The sequence below is a fragment of the Melospiza georgiana genome, chromosome 8 (assembly GCF_028018845.1).
Source record: "Melospiza georgiana isolate bMelGeo1 chromosome 8, bMelGeo1.pri, whole genome shotgun sequence".
NCBI classification, from domain to species: Eukaryota; Metazoa; Chordata; class Aves; order Passeriformes; family Passerellidae; genus Melospiza; species Melospiza georgiana.
Window position 1 is genome coordinate 23225066 of NC_080437.1, and position 20321 is coordinate 23245386.

A 20321-nucleotide genomic window follows, 5' to 3' on the forward strand; every position below is an offset into this window, starting at 1 on the left:
GCTTCAGATGGGGGTGGGCAGAGGCCAGGATGGGGCCAGGGCTGTCATTGGGGAGAAGGACAAAAGCCCACACATCCTATGCAGTGTGAGATTAAGGCTGTGTGGTGTGACCACCTAACTGATGCTCTCCCCTTGTCTGGCAGGTCTACTACGCTCTCTACACCTTCAAAGGCCGAAACACCAATGAGCTGAGCGTGTCAGCTAACCAGAGACTCAGGATCCTGCAGTTTGAGGACATCACAGGCAATCAGGAGTGGTGGCTGGCTGAGGCCCACGGCAAGCAGGGCTATGTGCCCTCAAGTTACATCCGGAAGACAGAGTACACGTGAATCTGCGGACAGAGCCTGCACCCCGTGCCTTGTTCCTGCTGGGACTGCTAGGGTCTGGGGGAGGCTGGCCAGCCCTGCAGCCCTCACTGCTCACCCTTAAGGCTATGCCTCTCACAGCTGTGCAGTGCTCCTGGGCCCCAAACACTGGCTGCCATCGTCCCTTTAGGGAACAGAAAAGGGTGGACTGGCCAGGTAGGCAGGAGCAGGCAGCTTGTGTGAGGGCAGGGGTGAGTTCACCTCTTAGGTGTGTTTGAGCCTCCTGTGTCCAGCCAGGAGCAGGGGAACAAAGCTTGGGGCTGTCACTTGGCCAGAAGAGTAAGGCTTGACTCAGGCTGAGGAGCTGCTGTGGATTTAAATTGTGGAAGGCTAATGCTGAGTTTCTGGAGATTGTCTTTAGTCAAGTAGTATTAAAAGCAACCCAGACTTTGTGAATACGCTCCCTGTGCAGCAGGAGCCTGGTCTCACCTGTCTCTGCAGGACTTGGGATGGGACATTTACACACTGCCTGGGAAAGCAGCTCTGAGGTTTGCTGGGAGTAGTTGAGCCCTAGGTCTGGGATGGATATGGCCTCTGAAACCCTCACAACAAAATCCCCAGCAGGTGCCTTCTCCCTTGTGCTTAGTCTCTCTCCCAGGGGCTTGGCCTTTCCAAGGTCTGCTGCTGCCAGCAACCATCAGGTTCCCATCTTTCAGCTGAGCCAGAAGCCCAGAACAGCATACTCTTGTCAGCACAGTATTGGCTGTGCCCAGGACCCATCTTTGCACTGACATGCCCACCTGGCCGCTCTGGGCTGGAGCAGGGGAGAAAGCAAAGCACAAGCTGTCCTCCACCCTGTTTTTTGGGGTCTGACCAGAATTGCCTCACCTGTGCTTTACTGCACAGCATCGGAGAGGGTGCTGACATTCTGGAGCAGCAGGAGCATCATCCCTGGGAGGGCTGTGGTGCCTTTTGCTGGGTTGGTGTGTGATAAGGCTGCTGCCATGTCCTGAAGGGAAGAGGTTCCCTGCATGGGGCAGTGTTTGTATCCCCTGTACTGCTGCTCTGCAAATAAAGATTTGCCTTTATGTATAGAAAGTGCCTTTGCAAGGGTTGGGAGACCTGGGAGGAGCATCTGGCAGGTGCTGCAGCCTTCATGCAGACCCTGCAGGGCCAGGAACAACATTTCTGTTGTGGTGGGATCCAGCATTCTACTGTCTTGGTCTTTGTGCCAGCTGCAGCTCAGGCATGAGGAAACACTCACAGAAACCTTCTTTATTAAGATGAAGTGGTTGCACTGCCCTCTTCCCCCAGCTGTGTGTTACTTGACTCTGGGGCTCCAGGGCAGTAGGGGCTGGTGGGGTGAATGTTTGCCCTGCTCTAAGTGGGCACCTGCTCCCTGCCTGAGGAGATCTGGCCCAAGAACAAAGAGTCAAGGGTTTGTCAGCAATAACCACCATCCTTTGTGTGTGCATGGTGGTTACACAGACATGTGCCTGCTGCTCTCCAGCTTGTCTCCACCACCATCACATTTGCAGTCTGCCCCACAAGTGGTTGTGATAACCTCAGGGAGAGGGTCATTTATTTGCAGTACAGTCAAAGGGAGCAGTAGCCACAGGGAAGGCAGGCAGCCCTGATTTTGCTACAGAGCAGTGTTCTGCATGAGTAGAGCTGTGCCCCTCAATTTGGGCTGCCCAGCTCTCTGTAACCTGTGTTGGCAGCTCTCTCCAGCCAGGCACTAGCCAGGTTTAAAGCCATACTGAGGCCTACTTACATTCCTTGACAATAGCCTTGTAGCTGGAAGACTACAAACAGTTACAAAATGTAAATAAATTATAACATTTGTTCTTTGATTAAACTCTAAATTTCATTTCATAATGCTAAAGCATCTCTAAGGTAGATTCACCTGGCATGGTGAAGTACAAAAACTAAGACCACCCCCACTGGAGGTCATGATTTCCCTGCCTGGCAGACAGCTTTTCCCCTCTATCCTGGAATAAATTATACAGCTTCAGACCCTTGTGTGCACACAGGCAGGATGTGGTAGTAAGGTTAACAGCTTGCTCAAGTCCAGATGCTCAGTCTCTGGACAAGCAGAGAAGCCCTCTTTGCTTCCCTGCTGCAGAGAGGCCAGTTCCTGGCAGCTTTGGCTGTGGGTGAGCGGCAGCAGGAGGAGCTGTCTCACAGGCGGCCCCTGCAGCTCTCTGCCTACAGAGCCGTGGTGTCTGCAGCAGTGATGCCGGCGTCCTTTGCCATCGCAGAGAAGGTGCCCTCCTTCATGAGCAGCTCCTCGGGGCTGTCGAATTCCACAATCTGCCCAGCATGCAGCACCATCACCCTGGCAGAAGAGAACAAGGCCTCAGCTCACAGGATCCTGGGATAGTGCTGCTGGTGCCAGCGCTGCGGCCCACCAGCCCTCACTCCTCCTGAGCCACTTATGTGGTTCTCCTCTCAGCAGTGAGAGGGCACAGCCCTCCTGCCTGTGTTACCGGTCACATACACAAGGTGTCAAGAGCAAATGCTTCTATGGTTGTTGCTGTAAAGAAGGATCCCAAGAAATGTTTCTCCTGCAAAGGCAGCACTTCTGCATGGGCATCCTTACTGTCCTTCTGTTCTCTTCACCACTGCATATTACTGCCCCAGGTTCTGCATCTGCCCCTTCCCCTGTGGCTGCATTCTCACTTCCTCTGCTGTCTACCTTTTGCCCCATGCCAGGAGTCCAGATGCCCATTCCCTTTGCCCTGCAGCATGGTCCCATGGTACCTGTTGCTGTCCATGATGGTGTGGAGGCGATGGGCGATAGTAAGGACAGTGCAGTCAGCAAACGCACTCCGGATTGTTGTCTGGATTAAATGATCCGTTTCCAGATCTACGGCTGCTGTTGCTTCATCCAGGATGAGGATCTTGGCTTTGCGGAGAAGGGCCCGGGCCAGGCACACCAGCTGCCTCTGCCCAACACTGGGAGGAGATGTAGAGCATGAGTTACTAGACAGACACTAGGGGACGTTCTGCAAGCCTACTGCATCTCACTGCTCTGACCCCAACACTGTCCCTGGCCTTTCCCCACTGACCATCTGCCACTCTCAGCACCACGTCCCTCAGCATGTTACTCTCTGGGCTACCACAGAAGGCTGGCTCACACTAGCTCCCTAAGAGCCCTGGCTCCTCCACCATTTTCTTCCATCTTCACTTCCCAGAAGCTTCTGTGCACCACCCCTGGACAGCCACTTTGCTGGAGGCTGCTGTTCCAGGCTGGTCTCTGGGATCTAGAGAAGGGAGGGGAGCTGGGCCTGCATCTGCTCCTCTGCTCACCTCAAGTTCTCCCCTGCCTCGCTCACGTGATGCAGCAGCCTCTCAGGAAGGCCTTGCACATATGTCTTCAGGTGAGCCAGCTCCAGGGCCTTCCAGACCTCCTCGTCTGAGTACTGGTCAAAGGGGTCCAGGTTCATCCGCAGGGTTCCAGTGAAGAGCACAGGGTCCTGCCAGGGACAGCACCACGTTCAGCCCCACCACAGCCATTTAGCAGGGTTAATGGCTCCTGGCCTCCAAGTGTGGCCGCAGCCTGCTCACACCACTGCCTGCAGCTGGCAAGGGATGTGGTGACAGCCTGCTCACAGGCCTTTGGCACGTCCACAGCTCCCAGGAATACACCGAGGCCATGCAGTGCCTGCAGGGGCCACGCAGCAGTGGGATGTGGAAGGGTGGGGGTCAGCTCACCTGGGGGATGATGGTGAGGTTGTTGCGCAGGTCGTGGAGGCCAATTGTTGCTATGTCCACGTCGTCGATGATGATCTTCCCTCCGGCCGCCTCCAGCACCCGGAACAGGCAATTGGTGAGGGAGGATTTTCCAGCCCCGGTCCGGCCCACAACCCCAACCTGTGGAAGCAGCTTATTAGACCAGATGATAGGGCTGTATAAAACAGGGCAGTTACTCTCCATCTTGGTCTGGTGGGCCTTTCTGCCCTTACCATCACCCAGACTGTCTGCTTTAGTTCCTTTCCAGGAGCTCAAGTCTCCAGGAGCCACATCCCATCACCATCCCACCCCAGCGCACAGACTGAAGCCAAGAAGAAGAAACAACTTTAACAGAGTCTTTGTAAAGAGCATAGTGAGGGCAGAGGCACCTTCTCAGTGCTCCCAATGTTACAGGTGATCCCCTGAAGAACCAGGTCCAGTTCAGGTCGGTAGCGAACTTTGTAGTCAATGAACTGGATCTCGCCTCTGCTGGGCCAGCCACGTGGTGGACGCGTTTTTGTCACCCATGGAGCCTGGGGGAGGACACAGGAGCATTATGGGGTTCACTCTGCAATGCTGACTAGCACCAAACAGGGTCTGTTTGCCCAGACCCTGGGTGCCTCACCTCATTCTTCACGGTCACATACTCATGGACCCGCTCCACAGCCACGATGTTGGTCTCCAGCTCCGAAGATGTCCTCACCAGCCAGTTCAGTGTCTGGGTCACCTGCACGGCAGAATCAGAGGGTGCAGAGCTCAGTGGCACCCAGGAAAAACCACCTCCCACCTCAGCCCAGGGAATCATCCTCAGCACGAGCACACCTGGCCTGGCCCCTAATGCTCCACTGCCGAGACACAGCCCCCCTCTCCCCAGCTGTTCAAAAACTTTGCTGCGGCATCTCTGATCCACAGCAGGGCCATTTTCCTCCTCATGGCAGCAAGTATCCCATTCAGACTGGGATGAATATGTGCTTCCCTGGCTCTGTAGCCACTCCCCAGCTGATGGGACACCCCAGATAATCCCTTTTCCAAGGATCAGAACTGGTGGCAGGGCAGCATCCTGCCAGCAGCCCAGAGCTCCCAGAGGTAGCCCTGTCCCAGAAGGAGAAAATGCTTTCGGTGACTCACATTGAGAGCAGAGGAGACAGAAAGACCCACGATGCCACCCTCCAGAGTGCCCTTTGCAATCACTGCCAGGAGTGCAGAGAAGAAAACCACCAGGCTCCCAACGAACTCCAGACGGATGGCCAGCCACCTGCACCAGGAGAGCCCAGCTGAAGGGCAGGGACAGAGGCAGGAAGGCATCTGCCTGTGCCCAACACACAGCCCACCAGTAACAGCACACTGCACCAGCATCCCCCACAGCAGCCACGAGCCCAGTGCTGTGCACAGTGCACACATTGGTGCATGTACACAGCAGGTCATCTGTGGCCAATTCTGCAAGCAGGTTCATTTATATCAGTCCATGTCTCACACATAACCTCCTATGCTGGAAATGCCATGCATCAGAAGAGCTTCAAACACCCAAATAATTTACCAATAAGATTCAAAACCACTAAGTGCCCACACTGCACTCCTGCTGGGCCTGGAGGATCACCCTCTTCCCAGAGCTCACCCACGAGCATCTCAGCCCTTGACTGCACAACTCACCCTGCCAGCCTCTGGACACTTTGTAGGGGAGAATACTTTGGCTTTCAAAATCACCCTAAAATGTCCCATTGCCACAGATGGTGCCCCTATCCTAAACTGCCCCAGTACCTACACAGACCCTCAATGCTGAGATCAAGAGAGAGGACTGCAGGATCCCAGGGATCTCTCTCAGGACCCAGAAGCCCCAGGCAGAAGTGCTGCTAGCTGTGCTGTGGCATAAGTGGTAAAACTCACCTATTTGATATTATCCAGGAATAAACACTTTTCTGATTTATGTCCATGGTGATTTCATTTTTCTTCAGGAACCGTTCTTGGTGTCCATAGGCCCGGATCACAGAAAGGCCTGACACAGTCTCACCAAAGTGAGAGTAGATGGGAGACCTGGTGACAGAGTCCAGACGCCTCAGCTGGCGAGACGTCGCCACGTAGAAGCGCTGAAATGAGCGACACAGACTGGTTACCAACACAACGCCCAGCAGCCACCAAGATACTGCTCTCAGCAGGGCAGAAGCTTCACTCAGGGCCCAGTTACTCACCAGCACAAAATAGTAGAAGATGCTCAAGGGAATGATAACAATAGCAAAGAACGGAGTGGCCAGGCAGATCACAATCAGTGTGCTAATGATGCCCATGAAACAGGAGATCCAGGTGCGGAAGGACGTGGGAATGGTCTCATCCACTGTGAAGATGTCCTGGAGCATATAGAAAAGTATAGAGAAGCAGTCAGTGACCCCAGAGAGAAGGAGAAGCCCAAAGGCCCCTTACACACAGGGTTCCTACACACTCCTGTGATAACACAGTGCCAGACACTTGTAAAAATATCAGATCATCCTGAATTGGTGGTATGGTCACAACCTCATTTAGGGCCACAGTCCTTAGCTTGTGAAAAGCTGACTTTACAGAGAAACTTGTAGGTACACAGTTTGTGGTAATTGGGAGTGGAGCTGCAGCTGAGCCTCATCCCCAATGGGCTACAGCTGTGAAAAACAGGTGAACAGCATTGAAGGTAATGAGACATGGAGTGCCAAAGTGCACTGACCAATCACAAAAGGGTAAAGAGCACACTCAGGTGTAATACATGTAAGATGAAGAGTATAAAAGTTTGGGCTGAAAAGCAAGAAGAGCAGATGCTTTCAGCCTTTTGTAGTGAAGTTACACTGTATGGGCAGACACCTGAAGCCTTCTGATGTGGTATGGTGTCACTCAGGGCAAATGCTTAAAACTTTCTGAAATTGTATGGTGATTCTTTGTGTATCGTGGCCCTCTCAACTGAGACATATGCTGTGACAGAAGCTTCCTATAATATTCCCCTGTTACACAGACCAGCTTTAAGAACTGCATCTTCATCAGGACCTAGTATACAGGAGCAGTAATTGAAGCAAAAAGAGGGGACAGGGCAAACTCCAGATCCATGCAGGTGCATCCAGGTCTCCAGCTGGTCCTCATCTATCTCCTAGCCAGGCACCACATACTCTCTCAACTCAGAGTAAACCCAGACCCATAGGCTTAATTTTAAGAAGAAATTTAACTCTCAAAAACCAAGAGATGGTACCAAAGGAATAAGTGGAGAAGCAGCACACTTGAAATTACCTGTTGTATTTTCCCTCCTTTCTCTTTTTGTTTTTGACCTTCACTTAGATAGAAAAGATTGTAGATTTTGCTGGAAGTCTATCGACAGAAGGACTTCTTATTTTGGGACATGAGCTCTAGGCTCTTACCTCTCTTAGTCATCTACTGTGGACCCTCTTCTGTTTCTCCTCATCCTTCTTGCCCAGGTGACTCCAAACAGGACACAGTATCTAGGTGTAAGCTCCTCAGCACTGAGCAGAGGAGCTAACAAATTCCCATGATTTGTCACACTGTCTTTCTAATAGAGCCCAAGATGTGGTTTGGCTCACGGTCAGCCTTGCATCCCCATGTCCTCCTGGTCCCTTCCTGGCCTTTACCTGAGCTCAGCTGTGCAGTGCTCAAGAGGAGCAGGGTTATGCCAATAGCCAACACTCTGCAGATGTGGTGGAACAAACCTTGTGTGTGTTGGGGCTGCTCCCTTACCTTGGCAAAGCGGTTGATGATGCGGCCCACCGGGGTGGTGTCGAAGAAGCTCATGGGCGCGCGCAGGATGTTGCTGAGCAGCAGCTGGTGCATGACACGGGAGGCTCCCATGGCACCCCGGGCAGACAGCATGGTTGCAAAGAGCAGGAAGACACCTGCAAGGAGAGCACGGGGCTGTCACCAGCTCATGGGTGACACTGGCCGCAGGTACCCTTTGGCTTGATGGGCACACCAAGCAGCACCAAGCCAGCAGCTCTGCAGCGAACCGCTGGGATAATCCTGCATCCCACCCTCTTGGGAGGCCTCAGCAACTGTGTCCCAGCACAGGGGAGGAACACTAACCCTGTTGGAAAGCCTTGGGCCCTAGCACTATGTCTAATCTGATTAAGGAAAATGATCTTAAACTGAGGGGGCAACACCAACTTGGGACAATTTCTGCTGCTTTCAGACTGGCGTGTGTCCACAATTCAGCCAGGAGCTGGAAGGAAGGCAGCAGCAGGCAAATGAACAAAATGCGGGGTCCCCTGCTCCTTACTGCACTGCTGGCTGCCGGCCTTGCAAGTCATATCCCTGCTGGACCACACAGAGGAGGTGAGTGGGCCCTGCTGTCCCCCCACACTGACCTTGTGCGATGCCCAGCGCCCCAAAGACGCCGATGCGCAGGTCCCGCAGCTGCGTGGGGTAGCTCTGGTTCTGGTAGCGCACCGAGTCGTCCGTCCAGTCACTGAGCCACAGGTTGCTGCCCACGTAGGCCACGTATTGTCCAATGTAGCCCATGACGATCCAGAAGGTAAAGCACCAGCCAACAGCACGCAGGTACCGCACGTACATGGAGAACTTCACCTGTGGAACAACGGAGCCCATCAGACCGCAGGCAATGCCAGCCAGCACAGCCTTGGGGCTCCACCTTGCTGCCCACCATGCTCCCCTCCACCACCCCACCCACCAGTCCCAGGCAGCCAGTCTCCTTCGTGTCTCTTGGCTGTGGAAGCCCACACCAGCTTCTCTGAGCCACACTCAGGGTCTGGCAGCACTTAGGGCAGCACAGTGCTTCATCCCTCCATCCTCCTCACCCTGCCGGTTTCCACAGCTTCTTTCTCGATCAGTTGCTGTCCCTTCAGCTTCTTTGGGGGCTCCTCTTGGGCCTTCTTCTGGGAACTGGTGCTCCTTTTACTAAGGCTGCAGGAAAGTGATGAGTACCATTAGTCACAGGGTGTTGAATTGGTCCTAATCTCCTGGGAGTCCATCCCTGGGTCTTCAGTGGTGGAGTCCTCTGGACAATAATGTCCTAACTGGGGCAGCTTTGAGTGAGCCTTGTGGAAGCACTAGGCATGTGCAGCCATAAAATTAAAAGCCTCATTCCCAAAGGCAGAACTAGCCATCAGCACGAGTTTCAGGGAAGACTGCAGAGTAAGGCTGTGGCACACTAGTGTGAGTAAAGGCAGAATCAGATGCTCCTGACCCAGAGCAGCTTGTGGTAGGAGCAGGCAGGGAGGCTCCCAGCTGGAACTCCCTGGGAAGCCCCCAGATCCCTGTCTCTGAGGGAGCAGTGCTTGTGGCAGGGAAAGAGCTGAGAGCTCAGGTCATGGCCCACCTGCGACTCAGTTTTCTCCGATGGATGCTGGCCTCTCGCTTCAGGGTCATTGTCACCACGTCTTCAGTGCTCTCCTCCATGCAAGGATCCACAGCTTCATCAGCCTCCTCTTCATCCCCAGCTAAAGCAACAGCTACAGGCACAGGGATGAGGGAAGGTAGGGTCAGGCACTGAGGACAGAGCAGATCCCATACACCACACCTCTGCTCTGTGCCATACCCCAGGCCTAGGCTGTGTCCTACCACCACGTATCACACCTTCTCCAACCTTGCTGCAAGACCAGCGCAGCAGGAGGAGGAAGAAATGCATGGTGCTGGAGAGAGAACTGATAGGGGACATAGGGCTAAAGGCCTGCTCAGAGGCAATCCCTCCTGCTGACTCCTCCCAGCACCACTGGCCAGACCTCCAGTAGAGATCTGTGCTACTTTAGTAGTGCAAGATCTGGTAGTTCATGTCACTCCAGCTCAGAAGCATCTCCTTGAGCAGGTGGAGGTGGGCCCTCTGCAGACATGCTGGGAATAGCCAGGCTGCAGCAGGACAACTGGGCTGAGCTCTGACAGGGTAAGCACCCACCTGACCTCACACCACTCCTCCCCATAGCATTGGGGGATATGATAAAGATGAAATATTATCCAGTCAGATGTTGAGAACAAACCAAAGAGTCTTTCTGACCCCAGCATCACAAAAATATGAAGCCAGTTGCCACATAGGATTTTGGGACCCATAATAAATGAACTAAAAAGGCAGTAAAAAAGTTAAACAGGTCCTGTGCTAGATGTTCAACATAATGCCTGAGTGCAAGTCTTAGTCAGAAGTTACTGTGCTGCTGATTGCCTGAAGCTGAGAAGGATTCACAGCAGCCACCATTGGTGCCTGGGCTGGATAGGCCCAGGTTGGGCTGACACATCAGACCTTCATATCCCCAAGATACACACACAGCCACTCTGCCACTGCCCCACCGTGTTCCCAGTACCTGCAGTGTTTTCCTCTGAAACATTCTCCTCCTGATTTCCATACAAGTTCAGGAACTGGGAAAAGGCCCCCTTGTTTGCAAGCAGGGTGCTGTAGGAGCCATGCTCTGACACTGCTCCTGCTGCCAGCACCACAATGTTATCGACTTGGGGCAGGAAACTGATACTGTGCGTCACCAAGATCCGTGTCTGCAACAAAGGGGTGCAGGGTAGTGAGTGATCATAGAGCACCCCTCATCCCCAGCCGTGGCTCTGCAGGCTCTCCATCTCCCACTTAGGGACTCATCTGCTTAGCAATGCCTGGCTATGAGGACACAGGGTACCCCTCTGGGGACTCAGCCTGCTGCAGCCCCCTGTGAAGGCTGCATGATTCCCCTCTGTCCCAGGCAAGCAACCTCAGACTTCCTCGGATGTCCAACACTACACCAGTGCCACTCCTGCTTGGCTGGGGGGTGGGTTGCAGGGTGTGGGTGCTCACCTTCTTTTGCAGCAGCCCTTTTGGCCCCAGCACGTGCTCGAAGAGGTACTTGCCCACGTGGGCATCCACGGCCGAGAGCGGATCGTCCAGGACGTAGATGTCGGCGTCGCTGTACACCGCCCGCGCCAGGCTCACCCGCTGCTTCTGGCCCCCGCTCAGGTTGATTCCCTGTGGGGAAGGGAAGGGAAGGAGCTCCCTGCACATGGGGCTGCCACAGGGCAATGCTCTGACCTCTGCTGCAGGTGCTATCAGGAACCCGTAGGGCCCAGGGCTGATACCTTCTCTCCAATCTCGGTCTGGTCACCTGCAGGCAGCAATTCCAGGTCTGGAAGGAGGGCACAGGCCTTGAGGACCTGCTGATACCTGGCTTCATCCACTTCTGACCCAAAAATGATGTTGTCTTTCAGTGTGGCATTCTGGATCCAGGCCTGCTGGGGGACATAGGCCAGGGAGCCCTGGAAGGAGAGACAAGAACAGCTACCTGTCAGAGATCAGCCTGAGCACTGACACCTCACCACTCTGGGACAGTCCTGCTCTACTTCCCTGCTGAGCTCCCAGGCAGCCCCAAAGCCCTGTGGACCAGCAGGCCCCTCTCACCTGGATGTTGATGTGTCCCTTGATATTCTCCATCTCCCCGAGCATGGCTGACACCAGTGAAGATTTGCCTGAGCCCACAGGCCCCACCACAGCCACCAGGCTCCCAGGCGTGATGTCCAAGGTGACACTGCAAAGACACGAGGGCTGAGGAAGCAGCACTGCCAGGCTACCCATCAGTTCCTGGGTGGGACAGGGCAGTGTCTCTGGGACACTCATGCCTAGCAGCACTGAGAGGTGGTTGCCCTCCCCAGCTAATAACACAGAAAGCCTCCCCTGCCCATCCCTCTGCCCCCTGATGGAGCACTCACTCTCTTATGGCAGGGTCACCGTCCTGCTCCCAGGCAAAGGTGGCCTCTGAGAAACGCACAGCACTGCCTGCCAGAGAGAGATATCCCTCAGAGAGGGGAAAGCCCAGGGCTGGGCCAGCCTGAGGCCCACAGGGAGCAGTCTGGAGGTTCACCTGCCTGCAATGGGGTTGTGGTGGATAGCTGAGGTGTCCAGGTCCTCTCCACTGAGGTATCGCTCCAGCCTCGCACTCGACACGTTGGTCTGCCACGGCAGAAAGAGGATGAGGATGGCACACAGGCATGGGTGGGCTGGCAGGAGCCCCATAGGCAGAGCATCACATCACAGTCCCCAGCCAACCTCTGGACCCCAAACCTTTGTTATACATGTGAGTCCTATCCTACCCCAGTGCCAGCAGAGTCCTGTGCACTGAGCCCTGGGGGTCCATCACACACCCGAGCCCCATCTGCTGCTTTGGACAGAGGTCATGGGATCCCCCTGCACCCCCTGCCCCAGGTGAGGCCTGACCTGCACCAGGGCAGAGATGACCATGGGCAGTGTGGCCATGGGGAAGCGCAGCACATTGAAAAGGGAGATGGCAGTGAAGGCCTTCTGTGCATCCAAGATGTTGTTCTCATCCACAAGCACATAGACAGCAAAGCTTGCCAGGGAGACCTAGGACAGATAGAAGGGAAAGCCACCATCAGTGTTTGTGTGCAGCCCAGACCCTCAAACTACCCCAAGGCTTCAGCAGTGCCTTCATGCTGGGGACCTGTTCCCCTCCTGCTCCTGTTCTCCCTTGGGCCCTATTTCACCACCCCGATGGGACCCCTTTCCACCACAGCTCTCCTGCCAGCAACCAGAACCATAATCTGTATCCACCAGCCAGCCCCTTCCTTGCTGCAGAAACACCCCAGCTGAGGCCCCAGATATTTCCCATCCCCCTGGCCACAGCACAGCCCCAGCTCGGAGGAAGGACACCAGGGCTGTTGTCACTCACTCACCAGGGTAGGGGCACATGTGAAGGCAAAGACAGAGACGGACTGCAGGTAACCAAAGTTCACCAAGTTCTTGAGCTCACGAGCCCGGATGTCATTAACTCGCTTCTCAAAGGAGGGCTCCCAGGCAAAAAGCTTCAGGATCTGCAGGGGGAGCAGGTGCTGGTGTCACAGGAATGCCCACCTCCACACTCAGCTCACTGGTGGCCAGCACCTCCATCACCTGGCTTGCTCAGTAGCCTACTGGCCACTGCATCTCCCCTCTGCTGTCCTGCTGACAGCATTTCCCCACTGCACTCCCACTCCCTCACTGCCAGCTCCTCTGCCACCATGCCACTACCACAGCCATCCAGAAAACCCTCTCTTGGCTCCCAAGTCTTAGTCCAAGTATCCAGAGCCCCTCCCTAGCCAACTTTTCAAAAGATGAGGCAGCTGAGGGAATTGCTGAGACCCAGACAGGGCCCCCAAGCTAGACTAACACTGGTGCTGTAGAGTTATAGAGGTGTGCTGTCTCCAGGTGCAGTGCGCCAAAAAGAGGGGTGCAGCAGCTGCCAGAGAGTCTCCACTCCACTGCCCACCTTGATTCCATTGAGGATTTCAGTCATTATTTTCATGCGTTCATCCTTGTTCTTCATGTTCCTCTCCTACAAACAGAAGAGCCAGACATCACCTGAAGCAGACAGCAGCACATCCTTGGAAATCCATCTGGGCTGCCACAGGGAAGGGAAGGATGGGCTCCAGAGCCCAGAGGAGTCATCCCATGAAACTGAGCCTCGGCTAAGCCTGTGGCGCTGGACAAGTTGGGGAAAAACACTACCCTGCTGTCAGGTAGAAACTAAATCTTTATCTTATGGGTGGCAATATCTCATTTTTAGCCCTCAAGGCTGTGCTCAGTCTGGTTCAAGTTCAGCTGTGATGGCAGAACAGATCTCACCTATCTCCTACTCCTGGCAGCTGATCCCCTCTGGCTCAGGCTAGAGGCACCCCCAGCCCAAGTGCAATCAACTCCCTAGGCTGAGAAAGATCCAGAGCATAAAAGCAAAGGGTAGGGAGTGTGGCAAATGAGGGAGGGGAGCAACAGTGGGGTTGGACATGAGAGACCAGGGAGGACACTGCACCCACCACTGACCTGAATGGTTTTGGCCTTGGCAACCAGGAAGGCATTTATGGGGAGCAGCAGCAACAAGGTTGCAATGCCAGCCAAGACAGAGGGGCCCAGCTCTCCCCAGAGGAAGACAATGGACAGGATGATTTGCAAGGGGGATGACCACAGCTGGTGAATAAAGTTGGCCATGTCCATGAACCTCTGGGCATCAGCTGACATGAGATTGACAGTCTCCCCCACCGTGGACTCCTTGCGGGTGGCTCCGGACATGGTGAGCGACTGCAAAGAGAAACCTCAGTCAGCACAGGCCAGCCTGGGAGCAGCCCTGCTGCCAGCAGCATGGCTCAGAGCAGGGAAGCAGCAGACCAGGCTGAGACCTCTTCTGGGTTTGCTCCTGGTGCCTCTGTACTGGGCACCAGCGCTCTCCTCACTGTCTGCACACCTGGAGCCACTGGGTGCAAAGAAAAGCACCCTGTGCAGGAATTCTAGGTGTTGTGCACCTGCCCCAGGTGCTGCACTCTCTGAAGAGAACCCTGCCCCAGCCCCTGGTAGCTGTCAAACACATGGCTGCAGCACCCACGTCCCAGGCAGAACTAGGGCTCACAGTGTCCTCAGGGATGGCTGGGTGTCCTCCAAGCTCCCCCTGTGCCTTCTGAGGAGGAAAGTGCACACACCCCAGGTTGATGGGGCAGGTGGATGATTTTATCCACAGCCCAGCTCGGAGGAAGCCAACAGGGATGATGAGAGGCCTATACAGACCTTCTTGTAGATGGCAGCAATGAGACTGGCTCGCACATTGATGCCAAGCTGGAAGCACAAGCTGAAGTGCTGCTGCAGGCAGAGGGACTGGATCACTGCTGTCAGGAAGAGCAGGATGGCATACAGATAGCCTTGCCAGGCAAAGGCATCCTCATCTGACACAAAGGCAATCAGCAGCCTGGCAGGGAAGGAAGCTCATGAGACACACACCTACTGAGACACACCCAAGCAGGATGCTCCCAGTGAACGCAGGGGGAGCACCCTCACAAGGGTGCTGAACAAAACCCTGCCCCAGAGAGCTGGCTCGATGGTCAGCAAGCTGGGAACCCTGCTCTGCCACAGACAGAGGGTCACTAATGGAAGTGCATCCACAGCACAGAGACTGTGCTGCTCTGCACAACAAACCAGGGAGGCCCTGCTGGGCTGAGCTGCACTGACTCTGGGAGGGCCCAAAGAAGAGCCAGGACTGTCTCCAGGGAGGGAGCAGGGCGGCACAACAGGATGCAAGGGAGCAGGATAACACACATAAGAGCTGGCAGCCAGCTCAGATCAGGTCTTTGTTAAACTGTACCCCAACACATTCTCCCATTTTTGGTGAGGGCACAAAATGCCTCCAGGGTCTGTGGCTGGGAGAGGCACACATGGAGATGGTGGGGCTGGATACAGTGCACACACTGGGAGGTGGTGGGGCTGGGTGCACAGTCAGGACAGAGAGAAAGGACTCACTTCAGTAGCTGGGGGCTGACAAACACGAGGGCATCATGCACCACCTTGAATGCCACTGCTAGCAGGAGATTCTGATAAAAGGTCTTGCCCAAGGTTTTCATCAACCAACCCCTGGGGTAATCCTTGGGAGGGCCTGAGTCCTTGTTGTCTCCCTTCTTCTTCTTCTTCTTCTTTGGCTGCTTCTCCTCCTAGAGGAAAGCCCACACAGAAGTGAGGGAGCTGGTTGTGCACACATCCTGCATCTGGAAGGATGCTTCAGGGCAGCACCTCACTGACCCCAGATCAGGTATCCTGAACAAAACCTTAGCTTTAGCTCCCATCACACTCCCTTTCACTGATCTCTGCTTATGTCATACACAGCCAGGACTGGACCTTCTCTTTTGTACCAAAGGCAATTGTTAAAACCCAAACCAGCTTGAACCTCTCAGGCAAATATCAGGCAAAAATAATGAAGAATCTGAGGCCAGGGGTGGTCACAGAATGATGTTCCCTCTGACCTCCTTGCTGAAAAGGTAGATAGACAGGAGGGAACTGCTTGTACTGCAAATTTGAGGGTGGTTCCTGTTTTTATGTAAGGCAGAAAGAAAGAGACTTTCTTGGTCTCTCAAACTATGGGGATCTGCCAAGGACATGACAGGAAGATCCTGGCATGGTTTCCCCTATCCTCGCCCATGGTCCTGTGGGATCGAAGAAGGGAACACCCAGCAAAGAGGGCTGCAGCAGGTGAGGTGACCTCACTCCCTGAGGCTGGACCTGGATGTCTCAGTCCCATACAAGGTCAAGAGTGGGAATGGATTTACCAGCACCAGCATGTCCTGGCTCTGGGCCTTGCTCATGCTGTTCCCATGGTCCAGGTCACCCTCCTGCCGTCTCTTCTTGCGCTTCCGTTTCTCCAGTTCTGCTCTGGCCTTCTGCATCGCAGTCTTCATGTTCTTCTCAAAAGCAGCGTAAAGAACCTTTGTCTTATCTTTATCATTCAATTCCCAGACATCCTCTATCTCCAAGGGCTTGCGATAGCCCTTGACAACCATGCTGTGGGACAGAGAAATCCAATGACACTTGTTGGAGACTCCTTGCTGCAAATGCAGAGCCTTCACACCATCCTGGCCCTGGGCTCAGGCTGCACAGGCTGCACACAACATGGTGCCTCTCCCAGCCTGAGCTGCAGGTTCCCCTGAGGCACCCCTGCATTTTGCCAGCCCAGCCTCCCTCAGAGCCCTGCTCACCTGGTGTACCATTCAAAGGTGATGGAGCTCAGGAAGGAGGCTGTCACCTGTGGGTTCTGTGGTACAAAGCAAAGGGGGTACTGAGAGATTGCTTATCTGGGGGATGGTTTTGACAAAAGCTGCTTTAGCACCCCCAGCCATTAAGGAGCCCCATAGGTTTCAGACCATGCCAGCTCCAGCCCCAGAAACCTCAGCCCCAAGCCAGCCACAGCCCACCCTGGACACACATGCAGATACCCCATGCTCCAGGCTCCAGCTCTTGCTGGGCCCTGTGCTGAAGCCTTCAGGTCTTCCCAAGGAACCTGCTCTGCCCCACACAATGCTCAGGATGTGGTGCCCCAAACCCAGTCCCCTGTAGTTCTCACACCTTCTTCCCGATTGCCTTTGTTTCTGGGGCAACGTCTGAGAGGCCTGAGACAAGGAGGAGCAGCAGCTGGAGCCCATAGGAGATGAAGAAAAGGATAAACCGTGGCAGGTCAGAGATTGGTTCCTGCAGAAATGGAAAGCCCAAGGTTATTGCTGGGGATTGTCTCAAGGCCTCTGGTACTCAGAGACAAGATCCATCCCCTGGCTGAGCCCAACAGAGCAGTGCAAAACTGCTCTGAGTCCTGGATCAGCTTCCCTCTACCACCTCTCCCCGACCTCCTCCCATAAGTGTTTAAGGGGAGAAATTAGTCCTGGAGAGTTATACTTCCCCAAAGAGACAGGATGAATTCAAACAGGGATTCCTTCTCAGGTCTTTTGTGGTTCCCCAAGGTCCCCAGGGCAGCTGAGACCCCAGTGATAACACAGAGAGCTTGGCAAGAGAAGAGTACGAGGAAGCTTTCTTTGGGAGCAGAGCAAGACCACATTGAAGGACAGAGCTTCCTGTGAAACCCAACCTGCAGGGCTCTCCGGACGAGCGACTGGAATGGCAAAATCCCACAGAGAAGGGAGAGTGTCCAGAAGCAGAAGAGCACCCCCGAATCTCTGCGCAAGCAGAAGCGCCGTGCATCCTGCACCAGCAGGACCATCATCTGGGGAAAGAAAAATCAGAGCTGCAGGACTAAGTCTGGCTCTAAAAGTGCCTTTGTAGCATGTGTCCTGGGATGCAGCACACATGGTCTGCTGGGATTCACTGCCATAGTCTGCTGAGATTCACTGCCTTGAATACCCTGAACACACCACCAACCCTTCATAAGCTTCAGAATTAATTATAGAGGGCAAAGGTTTACTTCAGGAAGACATAAGATCAGGTTTGAATGCACCCTGACATTACAGCAGGGCACTATTTCTCTTTCTAGCTGTTCTCTCTCCAGATTCTCAGACATGTCAAGCCATGAAGTGTCACACCCTGTCTCCAGACCTTGCCTCCAGACCTGGAACTGAGCCCAGATCACATTCCAGCTGTGCAGCCTCTCTGGGGAGTCCCTTGCCTTATCTCACATGGACTCTGCATGTGAAATTAAATGACACGGCAAAATAAGAAGGAAAGCAAATGAAGGTCTATTTCGCTGTTGAGTGTAGCTCCTGAGCATTTGTTAAGACTGTTAGAATACTCCATGTCTCACACAAGATGTCTGTAACTGCCATGCACATATTCCATCAAGCCAACAGCCACTAGATCCTCTTTAGCCAGCTTTCTCCTGTGCCTCAGCACCCTGTGGTACTTCCCAGCTGTCTGCCCAAAACTGAGCAGCAATGTAAAGGAAGTTGTGAGACATCAGAGCAGCAAGCCATGGTCTGATGTTCACACTGCAAAATCAGTCCTGTGAAAAGCATACTGCTCCTAGGAAAGTTCTGTCAGGGACTCAGCTACACTTGCAGGCATAGAATCATCCCATTTTTAAGGATAACAGCAGTGAGCACTGTACGGCCAGGCACCTGCCCTCAACATATCACCCTCACGCACCACCCACACAGGTTTGGGGCTAGTCCTACCCAATTTCCAGGCTACACCCGCCCCGTGGACACAGCTTCCCTCTCATCTCTGTGCTAGAGAAGCCTCGTTCTGCTCAGTGCTGCAGTGTGCCAGCAGGCTCAGGCTGAGCCCTTACCCAGGTGGCGATGTACAGGCTGGGGTTGGTGTACTGCACGGCTGGCACAGCGCCCTGCTCCGCATCCACAAACGCCAGCGCCAGCCCCGCCACCGCCGTCAGCACCAGCAGGGCAGCCAGCACCTGTGGAGAGAGGGACAGCCCATTGGGGACACTGGAACCACTGGGAGACAGCAGAGCTCGGCATAAAATACATCCTTACAGCCTTTTCAACCCACACTTGGCCTAGGGCAGCTTTCGACCCTGCGAATGTGCCACAGCCCCACAGGAGCGCTGCCATCATTTTCAGTTTGGAAGATGGAAGCCCACAAGAGGAGAGGCCCCAGTAGACACTCTGCTCTCCCTCCCAGTGCATCCCTCCCTGTTATGCCCTCTGTCCCAGATATGCCTCCTGCTGGACTCCCCTTTACATTTCTGTCCTGGATGGTTCCCTATCCCATTGCTCCTTCCCTCCCACACCTGACTGTAGCACAGAGTCTTTCCACTCATAGCACTAACACCTCAGGCTGCTCCAGCCTGTCATCTGTGCCCCCTCAGCTCCACTCTACCTGTTTGATGATGTACAGTTTGGTCACAGAGGATTTCTTGGCTCTGGATTTGCACATGGGCAGGAGCTGCCATGGGGCCAAAATCCAGAAGAAGCCAAGGGGGATCCAGACCAGCACAGTCTGCTGGAAGCACACCGGCAGGTCGGCATCCGGACGAGCAAGGTAGGAATCGTTCTGGGGGCAGCAAGGACAGAACACCAGGTCACATGCAATTGCTTGGCTCTCACTTGGCACACAGGACAAGGGCAAACACTCCTACAGGTCCTGCCCACCCAGCTCCACACCATTGCATCCCCACTTCAACATCCACCCTCCTGGCTGAGCATTTCAGCTTGGCCAGGGTCCTAGCAATATCCCCATCTCCATCTCTCTGCCTGAATGAGGGACGGCCACCCCTTGCTGGAGCCAAGCCAGCAGAAGCAGCTGAAGGCAAATCACTCTCCAGAAGTCTGTACAGGCTGTCCTGTGTTCCCAGGAAGGCTAAAACAGGACAGAGCTCAGTCAGAGAGGCGTCATTGCCTCACTGTCTGGTGAGCACTGTGCAGGCAGTGCACAGCACTCAGTGCCACAGCACTCCTGGATAAACCCCAGACCCTCTGCCGACCACTGGCACTTGGGTCTCCCTGGCAGGACAGGCTGTGAGCCTTGGAATCCACTGCCCTCCCCCCAGAGGGGTGTCCCACCCCGAGAACAGGCACAGGGGATGATGCACTCACCCAGAAGACAGAGCCGCAGAACTCCTCCAGGGCTGCTGACATAGCTCGGGGAAGGAGAAAGGGCAGCTCCTTCCTCTCACTCTGCCCAACTGAGAGCCCTGGGCAGATGCTTGGGATAAAAGTCCCCCCACACCCTCAAGCGGTCTTGGGACAAAAAACTCTGATGACCCACAGTTAATAAATAACTCAGTGCTATTGCACAACCCTACAAACCAAAGCGGTGACCAAAAGGGCTCGGGAAGCTGCACAGGCTCAGGAGAAGGGAAGAGAGGAAGACCCAAGGAAGAGACCAAAGGGGAGATACAGGGAAGTCACAGAGTCACTGCAGGACACCACAGCCATTGCTCAGAAACCACAGCCTTGATCCGTGCACACCAACAGACAAAAACTTGTCTGGACCTGCTAAAGACATTACTTTGATGCAACAGACCTCTCTGGTGAGAAGCCTGCTGAATGCCAACAGAAAGTCCCGCAAAGGCTGGTCCCACAGTGGCTGGTGCCACCTGGCAAGGGGGGCCTGGGACACCAGCAGTGCCCCTG

At 54.5% G+C, this 20321-nt stretch overlaps 2 protein-coding genes across 6 annotated transcripts in view; one reads left to right on the forward strand and one right to left on the reverse strand.

Moving 5' to 3' along the window:
• Positions 1-2513, forward strand: part of DNMBP (dynamin binding protein) — a 35261-nt gene extending 32748 nt beyond the window's left edge. For 4 of the 5 annotated variants that reach the window (XM_058029660.1, XM_058029663.1, XM_058029659.1 and 1 more), the window contains one exon: positions 144-2513. In XM_058029660.1, the coding sequence (XP_057885643.1) occupies positions 144-329 (186 nt within the window). In that variant the 3' untranslated portion in view covers positions 330-2513. The remainder of the gene's footprint in view (positions 1-143) is intronic. The other variant, XM_058029664.1, reaches the window with a different exon arrangement.
• Positions 1860-19823, reverse strand: ABCC2 (ATP binding cassette subfamily C member 2). The gene is made up of 32 exons (XM_058029689.1): positions 19782-19823; positions 19066-19320; positions 18518-18640; positions 17363-17497; positions 16849-16971; positions 16482-16537; positions 16056-16287; positions 15256-15443; positions 14530-14707; positions 13795-14049; positions 13244-13309; positions 12672-12809; positions 12196-12342; positions 11843-11931; positions 11691-11753; positions 11383-11509; positions 11064-11240; positions 10786-10953; positions 10310-10496; positions 9337-9469; positions 8816-8921; positions 8366-8585; positions 7743-7897; positions 6227-6382; positions 5925-6124; positions 5169-5295; positions 4666-4767; positions 4430-4573; positions 4023-4181; positions 3618-3784; positions 3069-3263; positions 1860-2643 (listed from the first exon to the last, which is right to left on the reverse strand). Exons 1-32 carry the CDS (start codon positions 19821-19823, stop codon positions 2514-2516), a joined length of 4743 nt encoding a protein of 1580 aa, XP_057885672.1. The 3' UTR covers positions 1860-2513.
• Between the last annotated feature and the right edge of the window lie 498 nt (positions 19824-20321).